The 25,342-nt window shown below is 38.9% G+C and overlaps 1 protein-coding gene across 1 annotated transcript in view; it reads left to right on the forward strand.

The window, feature by feature from the left end:
• ANXA3 (annexin A3) overlaps positions 1–25,342 on the forward strand; it is a 43,209-nt gene that overhangs the window by 15,514 nt on the left and 2,353 nt on the right. Inside the window, exons 4-11 of the mRNA XM_049790312.1 lie at positions 1,652–1,765; positions 2,735–2,825; positions 7,681–7,760; positions 9,616–9,672; positions 9,985–10,078; positions 12,166–12,261; positions 18,143–18,201; positions 20,664–20,786. Of these exons, the coding sequence (XP_049646269.1) occupies positions 1,652–1,765; positions 2,735–2,825; positions 7,681–7,760; positions 9,616–9,672; positions 9,985–10,078; positions 12,166–12,261; positions 18,143–18,201; positions 20,664–20,786 (714 nt within the window). The remainder of the gene's footprint in view (positions 1–1,651; positions 1,766–2,734; positions 2,826–7,680; positions 7,761–9,615; positions 9,673–9,984; positions 10,079–12,165; positions 12,262–18,142; positions 18,202–20,663; positions 20,787–25,342) is intronic.

The raw sequence follows: 25,342 nt of genomic DNA on the forward strand, positions 1-25,342 counted from the left end.
GTCTAGGGTCTAGTGACTAGAAATTAAATGTCAGCTCACTCAGCATTTCCCCCAAGTGTGCTTGGGCGTGCTGAAGCAATAGTTCAGGTGTAAGGCATTTGCCATGTATTTGACCAGCCCTTTTTCTATCCTTATCACTAATATGGCCCTTTTAACATAGCCATAGATGACTTGAGCATAGAGTCAGGAATTTTCCCTAAGCCCTGCTGAGAGTGGCCCAAACATCTCCTTTCTCAAAAGTGTTCTCCAACCTCACAGACCCCACTAAGATATCTTCCTCAGAGACTTGACCTGCACTCTTTATCAAGTACTTATTATATTTAAGTATTATCATGAAATGGTTTTTGTTTTCATTATGTCCTAGGAATAGGGGTCATGTCTAAGTTGGTTTTAAATGCCTAGCATACAACAGGTGCTCAGAAACCTTTTGCTGATTTTAATGCATGACCAGGCTTCAGGACAAGTCAACACAAATATAGAGACACAAATGGTCTAGTGATTTCCAAAAAAATGAAAGATGAAGGTAAAAGATTTTTGTCACTTCTCACTGTGGGGTAGGGAAGTAGGATACAAATCAGTTTGAAAGTCTTGGTTTGAAAACAGTTGCTGAGGGGATTCAGCATTCAGAAAAAAAGCCTCTGTGGAGATGAAAGCATAGCTAGTAGGAGTATATCCCTACTGTAATCCCCAATGGTATGACTTGCTGTTCTGTATACATATTGTCTTAGCAGTCTGAGTGGCTGCCAATTTTTTGAGCTGAAAATATTAAGAAAAGAAAGGGGAAAGCTCAATAACACTCTTTTCAGTATTGAAAATAAAAATTATGCTCTCTTTCTTTATGCAGAGGAGATAGATCATAATTGTATCATATGTGAAAATAGCACCAAAGGACAACATTAATAAGTAGTGTCCAACCTATTTGCCTCACTGCACATTTATGGTAACACATACTGTAGGTGCCAGAAAACCACTTTTTTGATGTCTAATTCTACCTTCTTTCCAAAGATGCACTGTCAACCATTAACATCATATACCTTTTCTATTAACATCTTGGTGACAGTCACTGAAAAACAGGCAGGAATAGAACACTTAACAGTGAAACTGTAGACATGTAGAACTACTCTGCTACCCTTTCCATCCCCATTTTGAGAACATGAAGGACCTAGAGCATTGATTTTGGATATATATGGGTTTCATTTATTTGACTTCTGCATGGACTTCCTTCTAAAATAAAATAGAATAGAATAAATAAAATAAAATAAAATAGAACTTCGGGGAAACAAATCAAGATGCAGATTGATAGCCATAGGGATATTTGGGGGGAGGAGTTGTGTTTTTTATGGTTTGGGGCTACTTCTGGTGGTGGTCATAGGTTACTCCTGGTTCTGTGCTCAGGAATTACTCCCAGCAAGTTTGGAGGACCATATGGGATCCTGGGGACCTAAACCGGTAGGGCCACATGCAGGACAAACACTCTACCTGCTGTACTATTGCTTTGGCCCTATAATAGGGATATTTTTATCATGTTTATTTCCTTTGGACTAGTACATTTTAGTCTGGGTAGGTGCTGACATTCATCTTTTATTACAGAAATTTGGGGAAAGAGAAAGGAAAGGTATTTCATGTTTTGTTCTCTGGGATCTTCTTTTAGACACTGAAAGATGACCTGAAGGGTGATCTTTCTGGCTACTTTGAGCATCTCTTGGTGGCCCTGGTGACACCACCAGCAGTGTTTGATGCGAAGCAACTGAAGAAATCCATGAAGGTATGAATGTGCCTTATACAGACATATATGTCCAAGTTTTTATTATGTCATTAAAAAACAGTGGCTTTTTTCTATTGCACACTTGAAATATATATGTTAATACTGCAGGTTTGGACTCCTTTTGATTGTATTCTCCAGTTGGTAAAAAAAAATAACCTGGAAATAGGGGAGAAGTTGTGGAACCTGAATCTACTTGTCTTTGAAAGTTTTTTTGATCACCAAGTTACCTCCCAGGCCTCAGGAGACATATATTAAGAGATTTATTGCAAGGCCATCAAGGTAGTATACATGGCAAATGTTGATCCATTCCCTGAACAACACATACTATTCCCAAGGCACTATCAGGAGTGATCGCTGAGCACAGTGCCAGGAGTAAGCTCTGCGCACTGACAAACAAACAAACAAACAAAACAAAACAAAACAAAACACCAAAAAGCAAGGAGAAAGAAAAATGAGCTACTATTGCAAGGAATTGGTTATATTATTGTGGAGGTGGCTAAGCAAATCTGAATGAAATATGTAGTGCAAGCCGTCAGAAAAGGGAAGCCTAGAACTTTTGACAAGAGACTGAAGATTTTGCCATGGGTAAAGTTACTTCTCAAGAGAAGCATCAGCTCTTCTCTTAAGCTCTTTCAACATTTTTAATCATTACCTAGAAAAACTAAAGCAATATCCCTTTCTTAAAGTCAGTTGAGAAGGCCAGCAAAATAGTACAGGTAGTAAAGATGCTCGTTTGACATGTGTATATCAGATAACCGATCATTCATGTTACTTTTAATTTTATATTAAAATTTTGGAAAACTATAAAACTACTTTATAGTGATCTAATAACATAAGGTATAAGTAATCTAATCAATATAAAACCTTATATTAATTGACTTAAAGCCAGTTTTCAATATTTATGAAACAAGGTATTTAAGACTGGAATTCTTCAGTGTTCTAAAATTTGATTGATTTTTCTTTTTAAAGGGCACTGGAACTGATGAAAGCACATTGATTGAAATCTTAGTTACCAGAACAAGCAGCCAGTTAAAGGAGATTTCTCAAGCCTACTATACAGGTAATCTATTTTCTGCATATCTTTACCACTATTTTTAAATATAGGACCCAAAGTTGTGCTGCTTTCCTTAGAAACTCAGCAATTGTTTCTTGACAAGGCATTTAATAAAACTAGACTTATACAGAAAAAAAGACAAAGTGATAGTACAAAAATAAAGACAAGTGCCTTTTTATATCATTGAAAAATTTAAAAAATACTTGTATTTGTCTTGCATCCTCTCCAACCCAGTTAGAATCCCTCACACCCACATATGGTCTTCCAAGCATGGGTAGGGGTTATGACTGACCTCCAGAACCAGGAGCAGGCAGTGAAGACCACTGAGTCTGACACCAACACTCTCTCCCCACTCAAAGAAGGAAAGCTGCATTTTAAAATGGGTGAAAAACATATTAACCTAGAAACAGCTGCATAATAATGGTATTAATGGTTGCTTTTTAAACATCAGCACTATGGAGGATTTTGTTCTCTGCATCACAACTTAATTGAATCAACCACTTTCATCAATGTAAGACATACAAATATTATTTATTAGCATTATATATTAAAAAAACTACTGAGATTATTAGCCACTTGATTTCTGGTACAGAAAATGAGCTGGATAATTCAAAGAATGTGTTGAGTATGTGAATTCTGTGTCATTAGATAAAGTCTTTACAGGATGTTAGCCGTGTGAAATTTCAGAAGTCACTACAAAGCATTTATGACACTAACTAAGGTCAGCATGACTTCAAAAAACAATCCTATGTTTTTAGAAGCATCATTCTCCAGCAAACAGTATATAATTACTAAACAGGGAAGCTACTCATTGATCTTTAGGAGCTGGAGTTTTGTTGGGGTTTCACTACATTATCAAGATTCACTAGCTGATGAACCTCACCTCCTGTTCCACTTTCTTCTCTAGAGGTCAGAGTAATATGTGACCTGAGATCTCAAAGTTGGTTGGTCTTTTTGGATGACCAGCCCTTATTTTGACTCTTCTTGTGAGCAAAACTCTAGGCGTTATTTACAGGGCCTGCTCTGAGTAACAAAGACAATCCAATTATCTAGGAAATTCCAAAGATGTAAATTCTTCTGCCTAGGTACTAGGGGACCAACCCAGTTTCTTTAGTATACCTAACAGGGCCTTGATCTCTGTCTGTGAATCAGATAAATCAATTCTGTATTAGGAAGCTTCTTCAGAGGACAAAGTTCAAAGAAGATTTTAAACAGGACCCACATATTTTTGAAGAAGAAAAAAAAAAATCTTCCTAGCCTGAAGCTTTCTCTCCAAGTGCATTCCATTGCTGACTGAAGGCCAATCAGCTGAGAGACAGGACGATGATCTGAGAAAGTGCTTCACTGACTGTAATCTGACATTTTGGAAGATGTCGATGACAATACACATGGTCTGAAAGGAACCATTTGACCTACTTGATAATCAGCAGCTGTTTCCTAGAAGAAAAGAACAGGGAGGCCAAACTTTTAACTCCCACTTGTGGCAAATCAAAGTGGAATAATACATTTCCCTCCTCTACTGTTCACCTAAGGCATACACCGTCCAATCTGAAAATTTAAACAAAATTGTCAGGGTTAAGAATTACGAGGCTAACACTGTCATTATCTTTAGGCTTTGTAGGAGGGAGACAGGATCAGGATAGCTGTCTCTGACCAGAACAACTGCTGGTAACTTCGCTTGTCATTTCTTGTGCACAGTTTCACCTTGTTGACTGCTGGTGTTTCTCTGAAGAGATGTTTCTTCCCTAAATTTTGCTGGCTTGCTGGATTCCAGCCATTATTTAGCAGGAACTCTCTGACACAAACTCTATGAATGGGGGTTATCTGGTCAATTTTGGTCACTGCTGTCTTTTTAGTGCCCAGCAAAAGTGGGGATAAAATCCAATATTTATGGAATAAAGAACCTCAAGACTGAGGCTGACCTCTCCAAGTGAAATTCTAGCATATATTTGTTCAGCTGTTTTATAAATATTACAGATGATAATAGTTCAAAGTTATCTGAAGTCTTAAGTCTGGTCTAAGTTAAGCTGCAAGGAATCAAAATGTGCCTGTTAAAGTGTTTCTTAATCTCTTTCAAAGGTCCCCATTTAACTTTCTTCATTTCTATGCCTCCTATTCTCCACTGAGTTCCCTAGTATTGTGTTATGATCCACAATATATACATGATATTTACTAAGACCCCTTGAAATATCCTGGAAACCCTCAGAGGGTCATATGGCTCCAGTTGAGTGACACTGAGTTTGATTACCTTGGTAGTCTTACATTTAATCACCCATAAGAAGTAAAAGAAGGAAAGCATCCCAATCAAGTATAGCCATGCTTTACCGAAATTCAGAATTCAGAGCTAGCTGGGGACTCAGCTTTCTTGTTACTCCTTCAGCCTCCTTACTATAGCTGTGCAGAGGTTTCCAATATAGTAACTCTCCTCTCACTCTCTGCTTCTCCTATTTTAGATAGCTAACTAGCCTCTCTTCTCTCACTACAGGTTGTCTAACTTATATTGACCCTTGGTTTCTGGTTCTTCTTGACTTCTGTATTGTACAAAAGTCTGGTGCACATTTCTTTATCATTCTTTTATTTGGGTGTATTTATCATTCTATGCTCTTGTCTCTTGTCAGTGGGCCAATCAGCACTGTCTAGTTTATTCAAAGCTCTTCCATCAGGTTGCCTCTCAGGCTGGTCTAAGGCCAACTTTGTTTTAGTCAGTGGTATAAAGTGGGTAACATGAATACCACTCAGGATGATATCAAGTTGGTTCTTGCAAAGTGACCAGGCATCTGAGGTGGTAAGTTAGTTCTGTATAAGTGCACAACAGCGTCTAAATAGATAGAATAATATTCTGAGAAAAATGTGTTCAGTATTCTAAGTATTTTAAAGTATTTTATATTCTACAATAAATTTTGTGTGAAGGATATTGAATCATAGATTATAAATTGGGAGTAATATCACTGGGGGTAGGGAGCACAAACTTAGTTTGTAGAGACACTGAGTTGTATTCTCAGCACCACAAGATCCCCTGAATATTGCTAGATAAATTTCCTGGACCAGGAGTAACCCCCAAGCCTCACTGTAGAAGGAGGGAGGAGTTAGGGGAGGGGCACACCTGGAAGTGAGTGAGAGAGTGAGATATCTGAATTCTGATTCAGACACTTGTATACTATTAAAACATCCTATTTATTTTCTCTACTCTCGTGTGTCTTAATGCCTAAGTTAGATCTCAATTTATATTGAACTCATTCTCATTTTCTAACATGAAACTAAATAGGCTGCATAACATGGCTTATTCAGATAACTCTAAAACAATAACTTTTTTATTGATTTTATTATTGATTTATTGGTGTTCTGTCCCTTTGTTTTTGAACGGTACCTGTGGTACTCAGTGGCTACTTCAATTTCGGTGCTCAGGGTCACTCCTGGAGGTGCTTGTCATCCACGACTATGAGGTATTGAGGAATACCTAGGCCTTCAGAATGCAAAGCTTTAACTCAGTCCATTGAGTCATCTCCCTGGTACTGGTTTTTGTGTCACACCCGGCAGCATTCAAGTTACTCTTGGCTCCATGCTCAGAAATCGCTCCTGGCAGGCTCAGGTGACCATATGGGATGCCAGGATTCGAACCACCGTCCTTCTGCATGCAAGGCAAACACCTTACCTCCATGCTATCTCCCCAGCTCCAGCTTGATATTTCTTAATTAAAAATTTTTTCAGTGACCAGAGAGATAATTCCAATTTGAATTTGAGTTCTTAAATTGAGGGTTTGAGTACCAAGGAAAGAGATCTAAGAACCAAAAGCCAACTAGCAACTTGCCCACCCAAATTTTTCTTTCACGTGTTTCTTTGTGCCAGAGTGAGATTAAATGGAGTCTGATTTTTTTTTTATGTAGTAGGTATGAGATAAGGGGTTGGGTCATATCTGATGGTGCTTAGGGCCTACTCTCGAATCTGTGCCTGGGAATCACTCCTTGAGAAGCCATATGCAAACTTAAAGAATGAACTGTGATGAGCTTAATGCAAGGCAAGTAAGTGCTTAAACTCCTGAGAGACCTAGACATGGACCATAATTTATCCAGAATGACAGTTCTTTCTGTTCTTGTGCATCTACTACATGCACTATGATAACATATTCAAGAAAATGTATCCAGGGGCCGGAAAGATAGCATGGAGGTAAGGTGTTTGCCTTTCATGCAGAAGGACAGTGGTTCGAATCCCGGCATCCCATATAGTCCCCCAAGCCTGCCAGGAACGATTTCTGAGCGTAGAGCCAGGAGTAACCCCTGAGCGCTGCTGGGTGTGACCCAAAAACCAAAAAAAAAGAAAGAGAAAGGAAGGAAGGAAGGAAAGAAGGAAGGAAGGAAGGAAGGAAGGAAGGAAGGAAGGAAGGAAGGAAGGAAGGAAGGAAGGAAGGAAAGAAGGAAAGAAGGGAAAGGAAGGAAAGAAGGAAAGAAGGGAAAGGAAGGAAGGAAGGGAAAGGAAGCAAGGAAGGAAGGAAGGAAGGAAGGAAGGAAGGAAGGAAGGAAGGAAGGAAGGAAGGAAGGAAGGAAGGAAGGAAGGAAGGAAGAGAAAGGAAGGAAGGAAGGAAGGAAGAGAAAGGAAGGAAGAAGAAGAAAGAAGGAAGAAAGAAAAAGAAAGAAAAAAGAAAGAAAGAAAGAAGAAAGAAGAAAGAAAGAAAGAAGAAAGAAAGAGAGTGAAAGAAAGAAAATGTATCTATCTCAGAAGAGCACAGGAAGCTGAGAAATAAAAAAGGCAATATTTATTTTATCAGGGTTCATTCCTTGCCACTGTTTATATTAAAGCTTTTCTCTGTTTCATAATGATTTTTTTCAGTTTTTCAAGGTTTAATTGCCCTGTTATCTGGTTCTAGTATATAAGAAGAGTCTTGGAGACGACATTAGTTCTGAGACGTCTGGTGATTTCCGGAAAGCTCTGTTGACTTTGGCAGATGTAAGGTTTTACTTCGTTACTTTTTAACTACCAAATAATAGCATATTTAAGAATAATGTTTAAGAAGATTAAAATTAGTCATAACTAAGTTTAGGCTTTTTCTTATGAAATGATTTATTTTACATTTACATCTCTTCTGAGTAAGCTAATGCTTAGTTGTGATCAGAAAAGCAGAACTGGGGTTGGTGGCGTAAGTTGTAAGGTGTCTGTCTTGCCTTGAGATAGCCTAGGATAGACCCTAGGTTCAATTCCCTGGTTCCCATATGGTCCCCCAAGCCAGGAGCGATTTTTGGGTGCATAGCCAGAGAAACCCCTGAGCATCACCGGTTGTGGCCCAAAAAAACAAAAAAGAAAAAAAAGGCAGAACATAATTAGGCCTTGAGAAACAGCTCTAAAGGACTGGAGCTTAGACTGGCTTACACCAGGCTCTAAACTCCATCCCTGGATCTGAGTCTCTGAGAATTGCCAAGGGATAGTTCTGGTGATCCCCATGTTGGTTACTTCCAAGCAATCTGATTTTCATCAATATATTTATTAAAAAGTGCTTTGAGACATTAAAAGTGTCTTAACAATTCAGCTAGCATAAGTATGTACATTTATTTATAGTTGTATTCTATGAGTACATTATAAGGTATACATATACGTTTATGATTGAAGCTTATATAATTAAAAGAATACCTATTTTTTAGTATATTTAAATATGTGTACACCACATTTACATAGTCTGAAACATAATTTTAAAAATGAATATTAATTTTTATTTTTTGAGGGCCAACCTTGGTGGGTGCTTTTGGGCTTACTATGGCAAGCTGGATTGTTCTTATGTAATGCCTGAGACCTAGCCTGATTTGGGTACATTCAAAGGCAAATGCCTTAACCCTCTTCTATATTCACTAGGCCTGTACATAAGTCCTCAAAATTTTTTATTTCAAACACATTTGGATAAATATAAAGAGTGTAATTATTGGCTCTATGGGTAAATGTATGCTTGGTTTTGTACAAAATTGCTCTGGCTCTCTTCCACAGAGGCGAAACTAGTTGGCATCCCCCACTGCATGGATTTTGGGAATGGTTCTGTTGTTCCACATCTTTACTGACCACACCTAAAGATATTTTGGATTTTGCCCATTGTAACAGGAATGGAATCTTGCTGTTGTTTTAAGTTTTGTGTGTTTTAATTTTGAATTTTCTAGTGATACCCCCAACTTAAACATCTTTCATTGTGCTTTCTTATAATCTGAGATCTTTTACTCACTTTTAATTGAGTTTTCTTTCTTTCTTTCTTTCTTTCTTTCTTTCTTTCTTTCTTTCTTTCTTTCTTTCTTTCTTTCTTTCTTTCTTTCTTTCTTCCTTCCTTCCTTCCTTCCTTCCTTCCTTCCTTCTTCCTTCCTTCCTTCCTTCTTCCTTCCTTCCTTCCTTCCTTCCTTCCTTCCTTCCTTCCTTCCTTCCTTCCTTCCTTCCTTCCTTCCTTCCTTCCTTCCTTCCTTCCTTCCTTCCTTCCTTCCTTCCTTCCTTCCTTCCTTCCTTCCTTCCTTTCTTTTTTAATATGGTGGCTTTTTGAGTTCTTTGTTTTGGACACAAGCCCTGTGTCAGATAATATGTTTCCAAGCCTCCTCACTGGCTTATCTTCATTTCCTTTGCCTTTTCAGAAGAGAAAGCAAAATTGGAACATTATGTGATTTGTTACCTATTTCATGGTTAGTTAGTGGTAGAGCCAGAATTAGAGCCCTCAAAGCCAAGTGTCAGATTCCTTTGTGCTGTCACATGAAAAAAAATGCACTGAGACACTGTGCTGGGTGAAGTGTCAGAGCTTTGGTCTTTAAAAGCGTTGATTTCTTTCATCTTTCCCATTTAGGGTAGGAGAGATGAAAGTCTGAAAGTAGATGAATATCTGGCCAAAAAAGATGCCCAGGTGAGTAACAGCAAGGAAAAAAAATCTCCATTCACTATTCTGCCTCCTCCTCAACTGTCTGCATGTGTGTTCCCAAGTGCAGCAGGAACCTCTTCTCTTCTGTAGGAGAAGCCTGAAATTGGGGACCGCCATCCCAACTTTCTGCCTTTCGTGTAGGGGTGACAATTCTTTGGTTTTGCACCTCCCCCACAACTCCCCACAATTTGGATTTCAGATGGCATAGATCTCTAAGCTATCTTTCCATTCATTCATCTCGTCAATAAAATAAAGAGAGACATAACATTGAAGTCTTTCTCCTCTTTCTCATCATAGATTCTCTATGATGCTGGTGAGAACAAGTGGGGCACAGATGAAGATAAATTCACGGAGATCCTATGTTTTAGGAGCTTTCCTCAACTGAGACAAAGTAAGGACTTACGTGACAATTTTGTTGGCATTTTGTTATTTTTGCTAATGTTGAGGGTTTAATAGAGGACATTTAATGTTTAATATAGGAAAAATAAAATGAAAAGTATAGGACGTGGCCCAGAGGTCTTCATTAACAGTCTGAAAATCTGTGTTCTCACTCAAGGCAGAGTAAACACTGCTCCAGTTTTCCTTCAAATCTCGCAGATTGTTTAGTGAGAGACAGGTGAGGTGCCAGGAGAAGTAGAGGACCACCAGTGACTGAGAGCTGTGAGGGGTGTCCAGTGTATTCCTGTGCAATGAAAGTGGCTAATGGTATTGCCATCTCTATCCTGCATAGATGCATTCCGTAAAACCAAGCATTGTAGAGTCTTTGTTGTTGCATTAATATAGATTAGTGTTGAATACTTGCTGATGTCTCACAGGTAAGGGATGCAGTGATAACTCCTTTTATCAGACTGTTACACTAACTTGCTGAACAGTGACCCCACCCTGCTACTTCATGAAACTATATCCAGAAACCCCAAATTCCATTCACTGTAGCTTCCTGGTGCAGGACTACATGCAGTGGTTCTCAACTAATAGTCTGTGGATTAGGATAGTCTGCAGGTATGTAGAGTTTAAAATCCACTGGCCTTCCTATTAAGAATAGGTACTTCAGCAAGGGTAGTTCTCAGGTTTTCAAGATTGAGAACCACTGTAGAGGACCCCATCATGCCTGATGGGAAAATGAAGAATCAGATACTACAATGACTTTTTTTTTTCTTCTAATTGTTTTTTTCTGCAGTATGATCATCATAATAAGAGTTTCAGGCATATAGACCCTTAGTACCATAGTTTTAGCATTTCTCCACCAGTCTCAAGTTCTCTTCCCAATTCCTCACTTCACTCACTATTTGGCTTCTCCTAGCACAGTGCTGGGAGTCCTCAGGGAACCATGTGGAGCTGGGAGTTGAACTGAGGGTCCTGGATACAAAGGTACACAGACCTTTGAGCCATGTCCCTGATTGTACAGTCACTTTTAAATTCCAATGTTGCCTTCCATAACTGGGCATCATAGTTTTGTAAAATAATGGTAATGATATTATTTAATTTGCTTTAGTAGTGTTGTAATTTGAAAAGTAAAAGCAAACTATTTTTTTTTCAAAATATACTTGCCAAAACTGCTTGGCTTATAAAATACATCCAAATACTTAGTGACATAGAGCAGGTTTTGCTTTGGGGCAAATACTGATCAAGAAACTCAAATACATTCTGGTAAGTGTGAAGCAGGCCATGTTGCCTTAGGGAATTGTTTACTCAGCAAAAAATAAATCTCTATAATTAAGATTCTTAACAGATAAAACATATTTGACAAATCACCACACAGTATTGTTTCCCAGATGCATTATAATTTAAAAGTTGCCCATCTTATTAGATAAATCATTTAAACCTTTCAGACTTTTTAAAAATGCTAACCTATGATGGATAGAGAAAGAGAAATAATTGAAGGAAAATAAACTGTGAAGTTTGGAGTTTCTTGTTAGTTATTTTATTTAAAAGAAACCAAAAATGGGCCAGAGAGATGGTACAGTGAGTAAGGCTGTTCGAACCATATTGGTTTCAATTCCAGCACCCTATATAGTACCACCACCACCACCACCACCAGGGCCTTTAATAATAATTCTTTTTGTTTTGTTTTGGGGTCACACTTGACAGCACTCAGGGGTTACTCCTACTCTATGCTCAGAAATTGCTCCTGGCAGGCTCGGGAGACCATATGGGATGCCGGGATTAGAACGACGGTCCTTCTGCATGCAAGGCAAACGCACTACCTCCATGCTATTTCCCCCACCCCTAGTAATGATTCTTGAGTGTAGAGCCAAAAGTAACCCCAAACTATTCTTGGATGTGGTCTGAAAACAAAACAACAACAAAGAAGCAAGCACAAATGTATAAAAACTTTTGTGTTCAAATATTGATAGTTAAGAGGAGATTTTGACTTTCCACTTAAAGATTGATTTCCTATGTGTTAAATAAAAATAAAAAACATATTATCCAAGGGTAGCCAACTGGGACACACTGAATGTTTTTGGTGTTGCTTTTTAGCATTCGTTGAATACAGAAAAATTTGCGAGAAGGACATTGAGGACAGCATAAAAGGAGAATTATCTGGGCATTTTGCAGATGTACTGCTGGCCATAGGTAAGCCCTTGTGTACTTGAACTGAGGTATTTTGCACTTTAAATCTGTCAAGGTCAGATCTTTTACATAAGAATGCTGGCTGGTTCATCTTTGTGTCTTGTGTCATCTTTATGTTTTAATTACCCCCATATACTCCCCCACAAACATACACTAGGCAGCAAAAACAATATCTTCAACAAATACTGCCAAATGGATATCCGAAGAAGTCATCTTTTTCAACTTAATTTACTCTTACTCTTACTCTTACTATTTTGTATCTGGCTTGTCACCGTGTGTGGGTTACAGACTTTGAGAAATAAATACTATATTTTTATTGGCATATTCCTGGAGACTTGTTGAAAAGTGAGCCCTAAACCAAATTGTTAATTTACCATATTTGGTTATTTGGGAATTACTGCTTTGATCTCCCAAAACTGAGCCCAGGTTGGAACTCCACCTCTCCTCCTCCTTGGCTGAAATAGTAGGGAGTATGTCAAAAACAAAGTAAATCCCCACCAAGTGAGACATGGGATTAATAAACTGACAAAAAAAAAAGTGTTACATAAACTGCTACGACTTTTCTGTGAGGTCTCAGCCATCTGTCCATTCTTCCAGGATATTCTTTCAAGAAAGGCAAACTGTATTCCATACATCTGACATTTCACTCAATCTCCAAAGCCCACCCTCATCAATAGTAGCTTGTTTCTAGGGGGAGTTTTAATTGAGTGGACCTCAGAGTCAGCTTTCAGATGGTTTTTAACATCACTTATAAGGGGTCTCCCAACTTGGACATTGCAGAATAAATTTTCAAATAAATACTGATCAGTCATTTACTTTGTGACCCTATTTTAGGAAACTAGTTTCAAATAATCAGAGCCTCATAATGATCCCATGAATTAGATTATTTTCATCCTTTTGGTAGAGAAGGGACATTTGAGGCACCAAGAAGTTATGTTCCTTCCCCAGGTTACACAGGTTAACTATGGAGTTGGGTTCTAACTCAGGCAGTTGGATTATATTATCTATACTGTCTGTGAACCCCTCTGAAGAGCTGCAGTGAAGACTTAAACTGAAAGGCAAATACACCACATGGTCTGTGTTGCAATTTTTTTTTTTGTTTTTTTTTTGGTTTTTGGGCCACACCCGGCGGTGCTCAGGGGTTACTCCTGGCTGTCTGCTCAGAAATAGCTCCTGGCAGGCATGGGGGACCATATGGGACACCGGGATTTGAACCAACCACCTTTGGTCCTGGATCGGCTGCTTGCAAGGCAAACACCGCTGTGCTATCTCTCCGGGCCCTGTGTTGCAATTTTTTAAAATAAAGCAAAGAGAACATATGGGGGCACAAGAATTCACTATCTATGCCCCACTCTTCAGAGATTTTGTTCCTCAGTGCCAAAAATAGATTTCTGACACCAAACAGTGCTTGAAACACTATTGACTCTGATAAAATTGCTGAAATGTAGGCAAAATGAAAGCTTTCTAAATGCAAATGGAAGAGATACCAATATCCCCTATGAGATGAAAGAATATTTCAGTGACTTCTACCCACTGATTTTCCCCTTTATTTATTTGTTTAGGTTTTTGGGGGCCACACTGAATCACTCAAAGGTTTTTTTTGGCTCTGTGCTCAGAAATCGCACCTTGCAGTCTCAGGGACTATATGGGTTGCCAGGGATTGAACCCAGGTCTGTCATGCATTGGCAACATGCAGGGCAAACACCCTACTGATGTGCCATCACTCCAGCCCTTTTTTCCTATTTTTTGTGCCTCATCTTTACATCAATGTTACTGCTTTTCACTTTACTGTAGTATTTGGAAATCATTATTGGGATGTATGAACTTTTATCACTGTGCTAAGAATTTTGGGAAATATACCTTGAATTGTATGTATTGACAGGCTATAATGTGCATTGTTTTATTAAGTAAAAGACTTTATAATTCAACAACAAAAACAAAAATCACACCATACCTGGTGATACTCAAGGGTTACTCCTGGCTTTGTGCTCAGAAATAGCTCCTGGCTTGGGAGACCATATGGAATACCAGAGATTGAACCGTGGTTCGTCCTAGGCTAGCTCATGCAAGGCAAACACCCTGCCGCTTGTGCCACCACTCCAGCTTTTAAAATAAACCACATTTTAATGTTTTATTTTAGGCTACTATTAGAATGCAAATTTTTTTCAAAGCATATTTTGTTTTTTTGGGGGGGGTATTCCTGACTATGCACTCAGAAATCGCTCCTGGCTTAGGGGACCATATGAGACTTGGGGGACTGAACCGGTTGTGCCACTGCTCTGGCCCCTCCAAGCATCTTTAATGAACTATAACAAATATAGCATAGAAATCACCCAATGTATAAAATTCATTGCCTTGTAGTGTGTTCACAAAATTGTGCAGTCATCTCAACTGTCTAAATTTAAGATAATTCTGGGGCTGAAGTGATAGCACAGTAGAAGGGTGTTTGCCTTGCATGCAGCAGAGCTGGGACCAACCTGAGACCAGCCAGGGTTCGATCTCCAGCATCCCATATGGTTCTCAGAGCCTGCCAGGAACAATTTCTGAGCACAGAGCCAGGAGTGACCGGAATGTCTCCAGGTGTGGCCCCAAATCCCAAAATAAATAAATAAAATAATAAATAAATAAATAAAATGTAAGATATTTCTATCAGTCCCACAGAAACCTTGTATCCACTGTAACTACTCATTTACATTCTGTTTATAAATTTGTCTATTCTGAATATCTCATATACCAGGAATGTAATACAATACTTCAACGCATTTTTTAAATATTTTATTTAAACACCTTGATTACATACATGATTGTGTTTGGGTTTCAGTCATGTAAAGAACACCACCCATCACCAGTGCAACATTCCCATCACCAATGTCCCAAGTCTCCCTCCTCCCCACCCGACCCCCACCTGTACTCTAAACAGGCTCTCCATTTCCCTCATACATTCTCATTATTAGGACAGTTCAAAATGTAGTTATTTCTTTAACTAAACTCATCACTCTCTGTGGTGAGCTTCCTGAGGGGAGCTGGAACTTCCAGCTCTTTTCTCTTTTGTGTCTGAAAATTATTATTGCAAGAATGTCTTTCATTTTTCTTAAAACCCATAGATGAGTGAGACCATTCTGCGTTTTTCTCTCTCTCTCTCTCTGACTTATTTCACTCAGCATAATAGATTCCGTGTACATCCATGTATAGGAAAATTTCATGACTTCATCTCTCCTGACAGCTGCATAATATTCCATTGTGTATATGTACCACAGTTTCTTTAGCCATTCGTCTGTTGAAGGGCATCTTGGTTGTTTCCAGAGTCTTGCTATGGTAAATAGTGCTGCAATGAATATAGGTGTAAGGAAGGGGTTTTTGTATTGTATTTTTGTGTTCCTAGGGTATATTCCTAGAAGTGGTATAGCTGGATCGTATGGGAGCTCGATTTCCAGTTTTTGGAGGAATCTCCATATCGCTTTCCATAAAGTTCAATGCATTTTTTAATAGGAAAAGCCTATCCGAGATGTATTATCTTAGAAAGCGTGTTAGAATTTTCTAATTAATGGAATTAATTCCTAATTAATTAATAGGAAGTTTTTGGCAGCCAAATAAGTAATCTGGATATAGAGAAGAAAATGCTTTATTTAAAAAGACGATTGAAATTTAGAGAACACTTTGATATAAAAAAATGAGCAAAACTCTCAAAATCAAATAGAAAAAAATCTTATTTTATAAAGAGGAGTAAGACAAAATGTTTAAAAGGAAGCTGACAAACAACAGGGCATGAGTATTGGGGTATGGTGGTTCAGGGGTATGTTCTGCATTTTAGATCCTACTCAGGCTGGGGGAAACGTAAGAGTTAAGGGGCCTGTGGAAAAGAGAGACAACTATGGGAGTTTAATCTGGTAACAGAATAAGTGAAATGGACAGTGTTGAGCTTTTAAAAGTTCATTATAATAACCTTTTACGGACTTTCTAAGATTCAGGAGTTTTCCTAGTTAAACTGTTGGTACCAAAGAAAGTATTTTTTTTTGGGGGGGGTCACACCCGGCAGTACTCAGTGGTTACTCCTGGCTCCATGCTCAGAAATTGCTCCTGGCAGGCACGGCGGGGACCATATGGGACCCTGGGATTTGAACTGATGACCTTCTGCATGAAAAGCAAACGCCTTACCTCCATGCTATCTCTCCGGCCCCCCAAAGAAAGTATTTTAAGTGCTAAAATATACCATTACCTCTCCAATTTTTATACACAAACAATAAACCTTGCGGTTAAGAACATAAAACAGTGGAAACACTGAAGGGTTATGGGAAGTTTGATTTAGGGGCAGGGATATGATTGAAAAGTTTAATAGTTTAAAGTTGTCCATAACAATGTTTGACCAAATAATTAAAGATTGCTTAATCTGAACCTTAGAGAAATATAGGTAGAGCCAATTTAAATGGTTGGTTTCTTTTCATCTAACTTCACAGCTAACTCTGTTTTCATGTTTGTCCCAGATTGCATGTTTGAGTTTCAAGTATTTTTCTTCTATTTCCTTTAAACCACTTTTATAAACCAAAAGCCTATCCTAAAATAGAGTCTTAACTATAATGAGAAAACCAGTAATCTTATGCTGATCTCCAAATTCATTAAAAATTTCATTCACTACTTGAAGATCAGATCTAAGATTGTACAAGTAATTATATTGCAACAAATAGTTTCCTTCTCTACAGATTTTTTTATTCCTCCTCTAGTTTTACTTTATTTAATGGATAATTGAAGCCTTAAAATGGGTTCTGGTTTAAAGCATTTGAAGCTTAATCCCTGGTACCAAACTACTCCTAACGGCCCCCTAGATCTGGAGTGCCCAAGGTACAGGGAAATAAGAAAGAATGATGAATTTAGTCATATTTTTTCCATTTACCCTTTTCTTGCTTTATTTCTGTTTGATTTTCCAATAAAAAATTTAAAGTATAGGGACCAGAGCAGTGGTGCAAGCAGTAGGGTGTCTGCCTTGCACGTGCTAACCTAGGACAGACTGAAGTTCGATTCCTAGCATCCCATATGGTCCCACAAGACAGGAGCGATTTCTGAGCGCATAGCCAGGAGTAGCTCCTGAGTGTCATCGGGTGTGGCCCCCAAAAACAATTTAAAGTGGGGCCGGGAAGGTGGCGTTAGAGGTAAGGTGTCTGCCTTGCAAGTGCTAGTGTAGGACGACGGATCGCGGTTCGATCCCCCGGCGTCCCATATGGTCCCCCCAAGCCAGGGCGATTTCTGAGCGCATAGCCAGGAGTAACCCCTGAGTGTCAAATGGGTGTGGCCCAAAAACAGAAATAAAAATTAAAGTATAGTAATTCTTTTGATTACTAAATGTAGATGACAGGCAATGGTTCTAATGCAAATTGCTCTCACTAGTTTTTATACACTTATAAAATATTTAAATTTTAATCTGGTCATCTCAGAGAAAATCTTTTCAAAGGGAAAACTGGCTTTCAATTGAACTTAAGTGTCCCCTTTTTACCTAATGAGTTATTTGGAACAACCTCACTGCAGTTTTGAGATAGTTATTCAGCAATAGTCAAAGATGTTAGGAATGGAACTATGGTACACCCTAGGGAGTTATCAGTGTAAGAGTTGGTGTTAGTATGTCTGGAAGGTGGAGATGAGTCAGCTGTTGTGGGAATTTCCTTGGCAGGTAATTTTATTTTCCCTGTGGCTAAAGATAATTACAAAGTTCCATTCAAATATTCCATTATAGGGCTTTGGAATTTAGACTACTCATTCTTTCTAAATAAAAGCCAGTAGAGGAGCAAGTTGTATAGAGGTAATCTTTTAAGGGGAAAAAAAAACCCACATATAACTATAGATTAGCTTATTCTCTAGTAAAGGAAACTGAATCTTACTTTGCTTTTCTCGACAGTTCATTGTGCATGGAACATGCCTGCCTATTTAGCTGAAAGACTACATGGAGCTCTGAAGGTTGGTCTGGAAATGTCATATACTTTCTTAGCTTCCCTCAAGGAGAATGTGTAATATCTCTTACATTGATACATTGATACATTTTTTTTCCTCTTGGATGAGTTTTTTGTTGCTGTGCATTTGTCTACAAAATTGTCTCTTCAGTTGCTAATGAGTATCCTAGTTATTATAGAGCTTGATGCATTAAAGCGTGGACTAGATCAGCTCCCTATTTCACTATTTAAGTGGAGGCATTATGTCTGTGTGTGTGTGTGTGTGAGAGAGAGAGAGAGAGAGAGAGAGAGAGAGAGAGAGAGAGAGAGAGAGAGAGAGAGAGAGAAAGAGAGAGAGAGAGAGAGATCCAAAAACCAATATATATATTGGTTTTTGGATCACACCCGGCTGTGCTCAGGGGTTAGTCCTGGCTCTATGCTCAGAAATCGCTCCTGGCATGCTCGGGGGACTATATGGGATGCTGGGTTTCAAATCACCATCTTCTCATGCAAGGCAAATGCCCTATCTCTCTGGCCCCACATTAGATTTCTTTAAGCTAAACTTCAAACATGAGCCATTTATTCAGTGCTGCATTACTTAAAATAAATCTCGCCTTGTCAGCAGCCTCACCGGATATTAACACCCGCATTTCCTGTGTGTAGTTCCAGTAGTGAGTGGTGAACTACAACATTATACTTTTTGCTTTTTGCAATATCTGCAGAATTTTGCACGGGGTGAGAGGAGGGCACATGATTGTTTATTTTTCTTTACTGGACTTTTGCCATCACTGTACCTTTGGAGTTACACCTACATGAATACTTTGTGTCCATCATGGCACTCCCCAACCCAAATCTGCACCCATTCTGAGGTCCAAAAGGAACGGGGACTTCTCCAGTCCTTTGAAAGGACATTGCACCCACTCTCCTTATTTTTTTTGCTTCAGTCTCCTCTATCTTCTGTCTGTTTATAGACATGTCATAGTATTTTCTTCTGTTTCTTTGCCCCAGTATGTTGCTCCTCAAAAGCTGCCTCTGGCTAGTTCCTTTTCATTCTCAGTTCTCAGCATCATCTACAAGACTGTCAGGGATGGATCTTGTATGTGGTACATACAGTTGCAGCACAGGAACATTCTGTCTGATACAGCAAATACAGGCCTAAACCTATGTTTTAACTGCAAAATTAGGGGGTCGTCTTATACGCCCGGTAGTCTTATATGCTGGAAAATACGGTAGTTCGGTCCCCAGCAACCCATATAGTCCCTCGAGCCAGGAGCAATTTCTGAGCACATAGCCAGGAGTATCCCCTGAGCATCACTGGGTGTGGCCCAAAGACCAAAAACAAACAAACAAACAAACAAACAAACAAACAGAATTTTATTGCATGGTTTCAAGTTCAGGCCTTTTCTGACACATTTCATTATTTTTCCTCACAATCTATACATCCCTAGAGGTGACTTTCCTTCTTGCCTTAAAACTTCATGTAGGCGGGCCGGAGAGATAGCACAGAGGCGTTTGCCTTGCAAGCAGCTGATCCAGTACCTAAGGTGGTTGGTTCAAATCCCGGTGTCCCATATGATCCCCGTGCCTGCCAGGAGCTATTTCTGAGCAGATAGCCAGGAGTAACCCCTGAGCACCGCCGGGTGTGGCCCAAAAACCAAAAACCAAAAACAAAAACAAAAACAAAAAACCCAAAAAAAACTTCATGTAGGTAGGCCTTTCCACTATTGAAACATTGCACTCTATATGAATCCCACACTTTTTTTTTTGTTTGTTTGTTTTTTGGGCCACACCCAGTGATGCTAAGGGATTACTCCTGGCTATGCACTAGAAATCGCTTCTGGCTTGGGGAACCATATGGGATGCCAGGGGTTGATCAAACTGTGGTCCTTCCTAGGTCCTGTGCAAGGCAAGTGCCCTAACGTTGTGCTACTGCTTAGGCTCCATCCCACACCATTTTTGAGAATGATTATTTAGGCCTCACTTTAATGCTACTTTCTCAAACATACTTCAATTTCTTTTCTTTTTTAAAAAAATATTTTCTTTCCTTTATTGTTTTTTTGAGGGGTTCATACCCAAAGTACTACCAGCAGAGTTGGAGTGGGATTATGAGAACAGGGGCCTTTCCTGTGATACTCAATAGGCCAAGCAGGCTGGGGATTAAATTCAGGGTTCCCATATGTAAAGCATGCATCAGGCCTCTGAAACATCTCTTCAGAACCATGAGGTTCTTGTAATCTAATCCATTTTATAACATAGGCAATTTTTTTGCCTGTGTCCTTCACAAAATTGTAATCTAGAAGAATATATCTCATCTCTGTTTTCAGCATTTGGTGTAGGGCTGACAAAGTAATTGCTCAGTAAACTTATTTTGAATGAATGAATGATAAAGTTGATATAAGTGAGTGAAGGATCATTGTGGTTGAATATTTGGGCACTGCTCACTGTTTTTCCTCACCATTTGAATTGTGGGCTTCTTGATTTTCATAACAGGGTGCAGGAACTGATGAATTTACTCTGAACCGAATAGTGGTTTCCAGATCAGAAATTGACCTTATGGACATTCGAGCAGAGTTTAAGAAAAATTATGGTTATTCCCTCTATTCAGCAATTCAAGTAAGTCTTTTTTTTTTTTTTTTTGTGGTTTTTGGGTCACACCCGGCAGTGCTCAGGGGTTTTTCCTGGCTCCGTGCTCAGAAATCGCTCCTGGCAGGCACGGGGGACCATATGGGATGCCGGGATTCGAACCGATGACCTTCTGCATGAAAGGTAAACGCCTTACCTCCATGCTATCTCTCCAGCCCCTCAAGTAAGTCTTTTTAAAAGAGCAAAATACTTTCCCCCTTCTCTACTCCTTCTTTTCCTATTAATCCTTAAAAATTCTTTTTAAGGAGTTATGTGACTTAGGTTTTACTCTTTCTATTTATGTATGAATGTATTTTCTGAGTTTAAAGGAGCAATAATAAACTACACCTTAAAGATAGTCACATATAGATATTTAATGTACTTTTTAGATTCAGTGGCCACATTTTTTTGAGTTGCATATGGCTTTTTTGTTTTTGCTTATATTGCAGTGTTTTTATTTCAATGTAGCAGTAGAATAAAAAAAAGGTATACTTTTAACTTCTTTTTTTTTTTTTTTTTTTTTTTACCCAAAAGATGTATTAAACAAGCATGGTTTTGCAGTGTGGAATTTTTTGTTGTTGTTGTTTTAGTATATAGGAAACTTTCTTATCCTCTTTTAACAGTTTCATAGCAGGTCATTATTTGTAGATTTGTATCTACCACATCAGCAGTTGCGTCTAACTTCTTGTATTACAAAGCTACAAAGTTTTGTTTTGTTTTGAGCAGTGCTCAAAATTTACTACTGGCTCTGTGCTTAGGATTCACTCCTGGCAAGGCTTGGGGACCATATGGGATGCTGGAGATTGAACCTAGTGGGCCATATGCAAGGCAAGCTTCCTATTTCCTGTATTCTTGTTCTTGATCCTCCTATTATAATTTCTTAATTAAAAATAAAATTAGGGAGGCCTGAGAGATAGCATCGTGGTAGGGCGTTTGCCTTGCATGCAGCCGACCCAGGATGAATGGTGGTTAGAATTCCAGCATCTCATATGGTCCCCCAAGCCTGCCAGGAGCAATTTCTGAGTGCAGAGCTAGGAGTAACCCCTGAGTGCTGCCAAGTGTGACCCCCAAACCAAAGAAAAAATAAAATAAATAAAATAAAATTAGGGTCAGAGCGATAGCATAGTGGTAGGGCATTTTTCTTGCATGCTGCTGAACCAGGACGGACCCGGGTTTGATCCACGGCATCCTATATGGTCATTCAAGCCTGTCAGGTGTGATTTCTGAGTGCAAAGCCAGAGTGCTGCCAAGTGTGGCCAAAAGAAAAAAAAAAAAAAACAATATTAAATTAAATTAAATTATTCCCCTTATACTCTGCCATTCTGGGTGAGAATCTTCTTACAATATGTTATACTTCTACCTTGTAGATATTTTAATTAATTTATGTTTTTATATGCATATTTGATTTGGACGGCTTTTGGACCATACCTGATGGTGCTCAAGAGTTCTGGTTCTTTGCTCAGTGATCACTCCTAGCAGGGTCAGGGGACCATATGTGGTATCATAGATTGAATCTGTGTCAACTACGTGCAAGGCAAACATCTTACAGCTATACTATTGCTCTGATTCTTTTTTTTTTTTTTTTTTTTTTTTGGTTTTTCTGGCCACACCCATTAGATGCTCAGGGGTTACTCCTGGCTACGCACTCAGAAATTGCCCCTGGCTTGGGGGGACCATATGGGACGCCGGGGGATCGAACCGTGGTCCTTTCCTTGGCTAGCGCTTGCAAGGCAGACACCTTACCTCTAGCACCACCTCGCCGGCCCCTATTGCTCTGATTCTTTAAAAATTAAATTTAAATGCAGTGGATACAGGAGCCACTTTTAGCTATGCTGGGTTCTGTGGATTAAATTTAAGGTCTGGTACATTCCAGCCATATGCTATACCACTTGCGTTATCTCTGCAAAATTTTTCTGGTTTTTTGTTTTGTTTTGGTTTGGTTTGGTTTTGGCTACAACCATTGGTGTTCAGGGGTTACTTCTAATTCTGTACTCAGGAATTATTCCTGGCAGGCTCAGGTGTCATTTACGGTGCTGGGAATTATTGAACCCTGGTAGGTCACTTGCAAGGCAAACATCTCATCTGCTCTACCATTGATCTCTCTTTCTGTTTTAACAATGAAATTTATTTTATTGTTTTCATGTCTTATTTGATATTTTGAAATGCATAAAAACTACAAATAAATGATTAGACTATGAATAAAAAAATAAATACAAAAGATCTAAATTGTTCCAGAGGCTTCCATACATTAAGCTCATGGTTCAAAAATCATAGTCACGAAGGACAGCTCAGTGGCAAAGCACCTGCCCTTGCAAATCCTTGACTACCTCACCAGTGATTCTCCCAGCATAAAGCCATTTGACCCAGCCATTTGAGATCACTGGCATTCCCACAAAAAGTGATCCTGGTGCACCACAACTAAAGTGTACAAACACTCAGGCCATATGTACAACTCCCAGCAAGCTTGGAAACAAAAAAATGTCATCTAGTATCACAGCTAAAGAAAGCGATTTCCCACAAGCACTACAACCACATACACAAGGCTCTGCAGCTAAGTGTGTGTAGCCCCATCCTTGCAACAACAATAGAAAAGGAAGAGAAGGGGAACATATTTTCAAGAAGTCATGGCTGCCAAAAGATTATGGCAACTGATAAAAGGAATACTAAGGGGTTGGTTCATAGGTGTTGCAGGTTGTTTTGTACCCCAGCTTCCCAGCTCGCATAATAAAGTCACTGGAAAGTACATGATAGTGTCAGACCAGAATTGTTCAAGCCAAGCCAGGGCTGACTTTGCAGACATCTGCAGGCAGCATCCAGCGTTCTTTCCCTGCCTTGGCAGCCCTATCCTCCTTCAAAGAAAGTATTGTGAAGAAATTAGCATCAAAGAATGGTTTTGACATAGGGTAAAGTTAAATAGATCTAAACCAGAGTTGGGAGCCAGACCTCAATGACTGCCCTGGGTTGGAAGGAGGACAACTTTGCTCTGAGTGCTGAAGTCCTTAAGGACAGTATGGAGTCACCATGCCAACTGCATGATTCAATTTTGTTTGGCAAGCTTCTGCAAGCCCTGTGAAAGGCTGGGACCCTACAGTGTGGGAAATAACACCACAGGACATGAGGGTACCACAGCTTAGACCATAGTTCCATCATCTCCTTGAAAATCCCATTGGTTTAGCCTTTATGTAGTTCTTCCACTCAGACACACCTGAACTTTTGTTGGTGTCTCAGATGGTTTTTTGAATGAATGACAAGTGAATCTCAGTCCACAAATATTTGGAAAAACATTTGTTTACCAAAATCTTTTAAAAACACAAAGCAAAACAAGTCAGAACAAAACCTAAAGGAAGCTTTTGTTACCACACTAAATCTTTGCAGAAAGAGATAGTATCTAAGTTTAAATCAAGAGCTCACTCAAAACAGCAACTTTCAGGCTGTGCCTGGGGCTTGGCACAGATTTTATCAAGTGTTCACACTCAACTGGGATTGATCCTGACACTTAACAATAGTTTCAATCAACAGAGGAAGATTCAATAATGTTAATCATATTGCACTTACTAAGGCCGAAATGGAGACTCATACATTATAAAGATTGCCAGTAACAAGGTTGAGACAAAAATTGGGCTTTTGGTTCACCCTGAGCAAACCAAAAAAATTAAATTACCCCTCAGCTCTCTCTCCCCCAGTTGTCTAGGTAATTGAGACTTATTATATTAGGAAACGTTTAAACTTTATGCGTATCTTGATAGAAAAGGAAAAATTCATTGCTAGTGCGTTCACCTTATTATTTTAAAATGCAGAAGATATCATTATATCTTCAATTTACCACCTAATTCACATAATCCAGTAATTTATTGAGTTTTTGTTACTGATGGGAAGACTTTTTTCATATAGCTCAGCTTCTACAATTTGGGAACTAGAGTTTCATATTTTGTATTATCTGGACCTTCAGTTCTTTCTCCTCTTTCTTCTAATTATTATTATTATTATTAGTAGTAGTAGTAGTAGTAGTAGTAGTAGTAGTAGTAGTAGTAGTACTAGTAGAACTATTGTTTTTGTTGTTAATTTTGGGGCCACATCTGTTGGTGCTCAGAGATTACTCCTGGCAGACTCAGGTGACCATCTATGGGGCTGGGGATTAAACCAGAAATAGCTACATTTGAAGCAAGTGCCATCCTTCCTGTACCACCTCTCTGGCCCCTTCCTTTTACTTATTATTTAGGCATATCTTTGTTCATTAATATCCTTCTCAGGTCTTAAATGATAAGTAGGGAAGGAAAGAAGAAAGTAGATAAAAATAAATGTATCTCTTATTAATCATAGTAAGACATTTAAAGAAATTTTGTATGCAGTTAGATTTTAGGGTAGAGTTCCATGATCAATTAATAAAGAATTGTTTTAAAAAGAAAAGGTAACAGGTTCAAAATGGAGTTGTTCATGCTAAGTCCCTATGTAAATATAATTTAAATCTCTCCTCAAAGTGGAAATTTACACTAACTCTTTAGTTAGTGGCCTCCTAATGGAGAGATCTGCATAAGATCTCCTTGCCT

The sequence above is a fragment of the Suncus etruscus genome, chromosome 16, assembly GCF_024139225.1.
Source record: "Suncus etruscus isolate mSunEtr1 chromosome 16, mSunEtr1.pri.cur, whole genome shotgun sequence".
Classification (NCBI taxonomy): Eukaryota; Metazoa; Chordata; class Mammalia; order Eulipotyphla; family Soricidae; genus Suncus; species Suncus etruscus.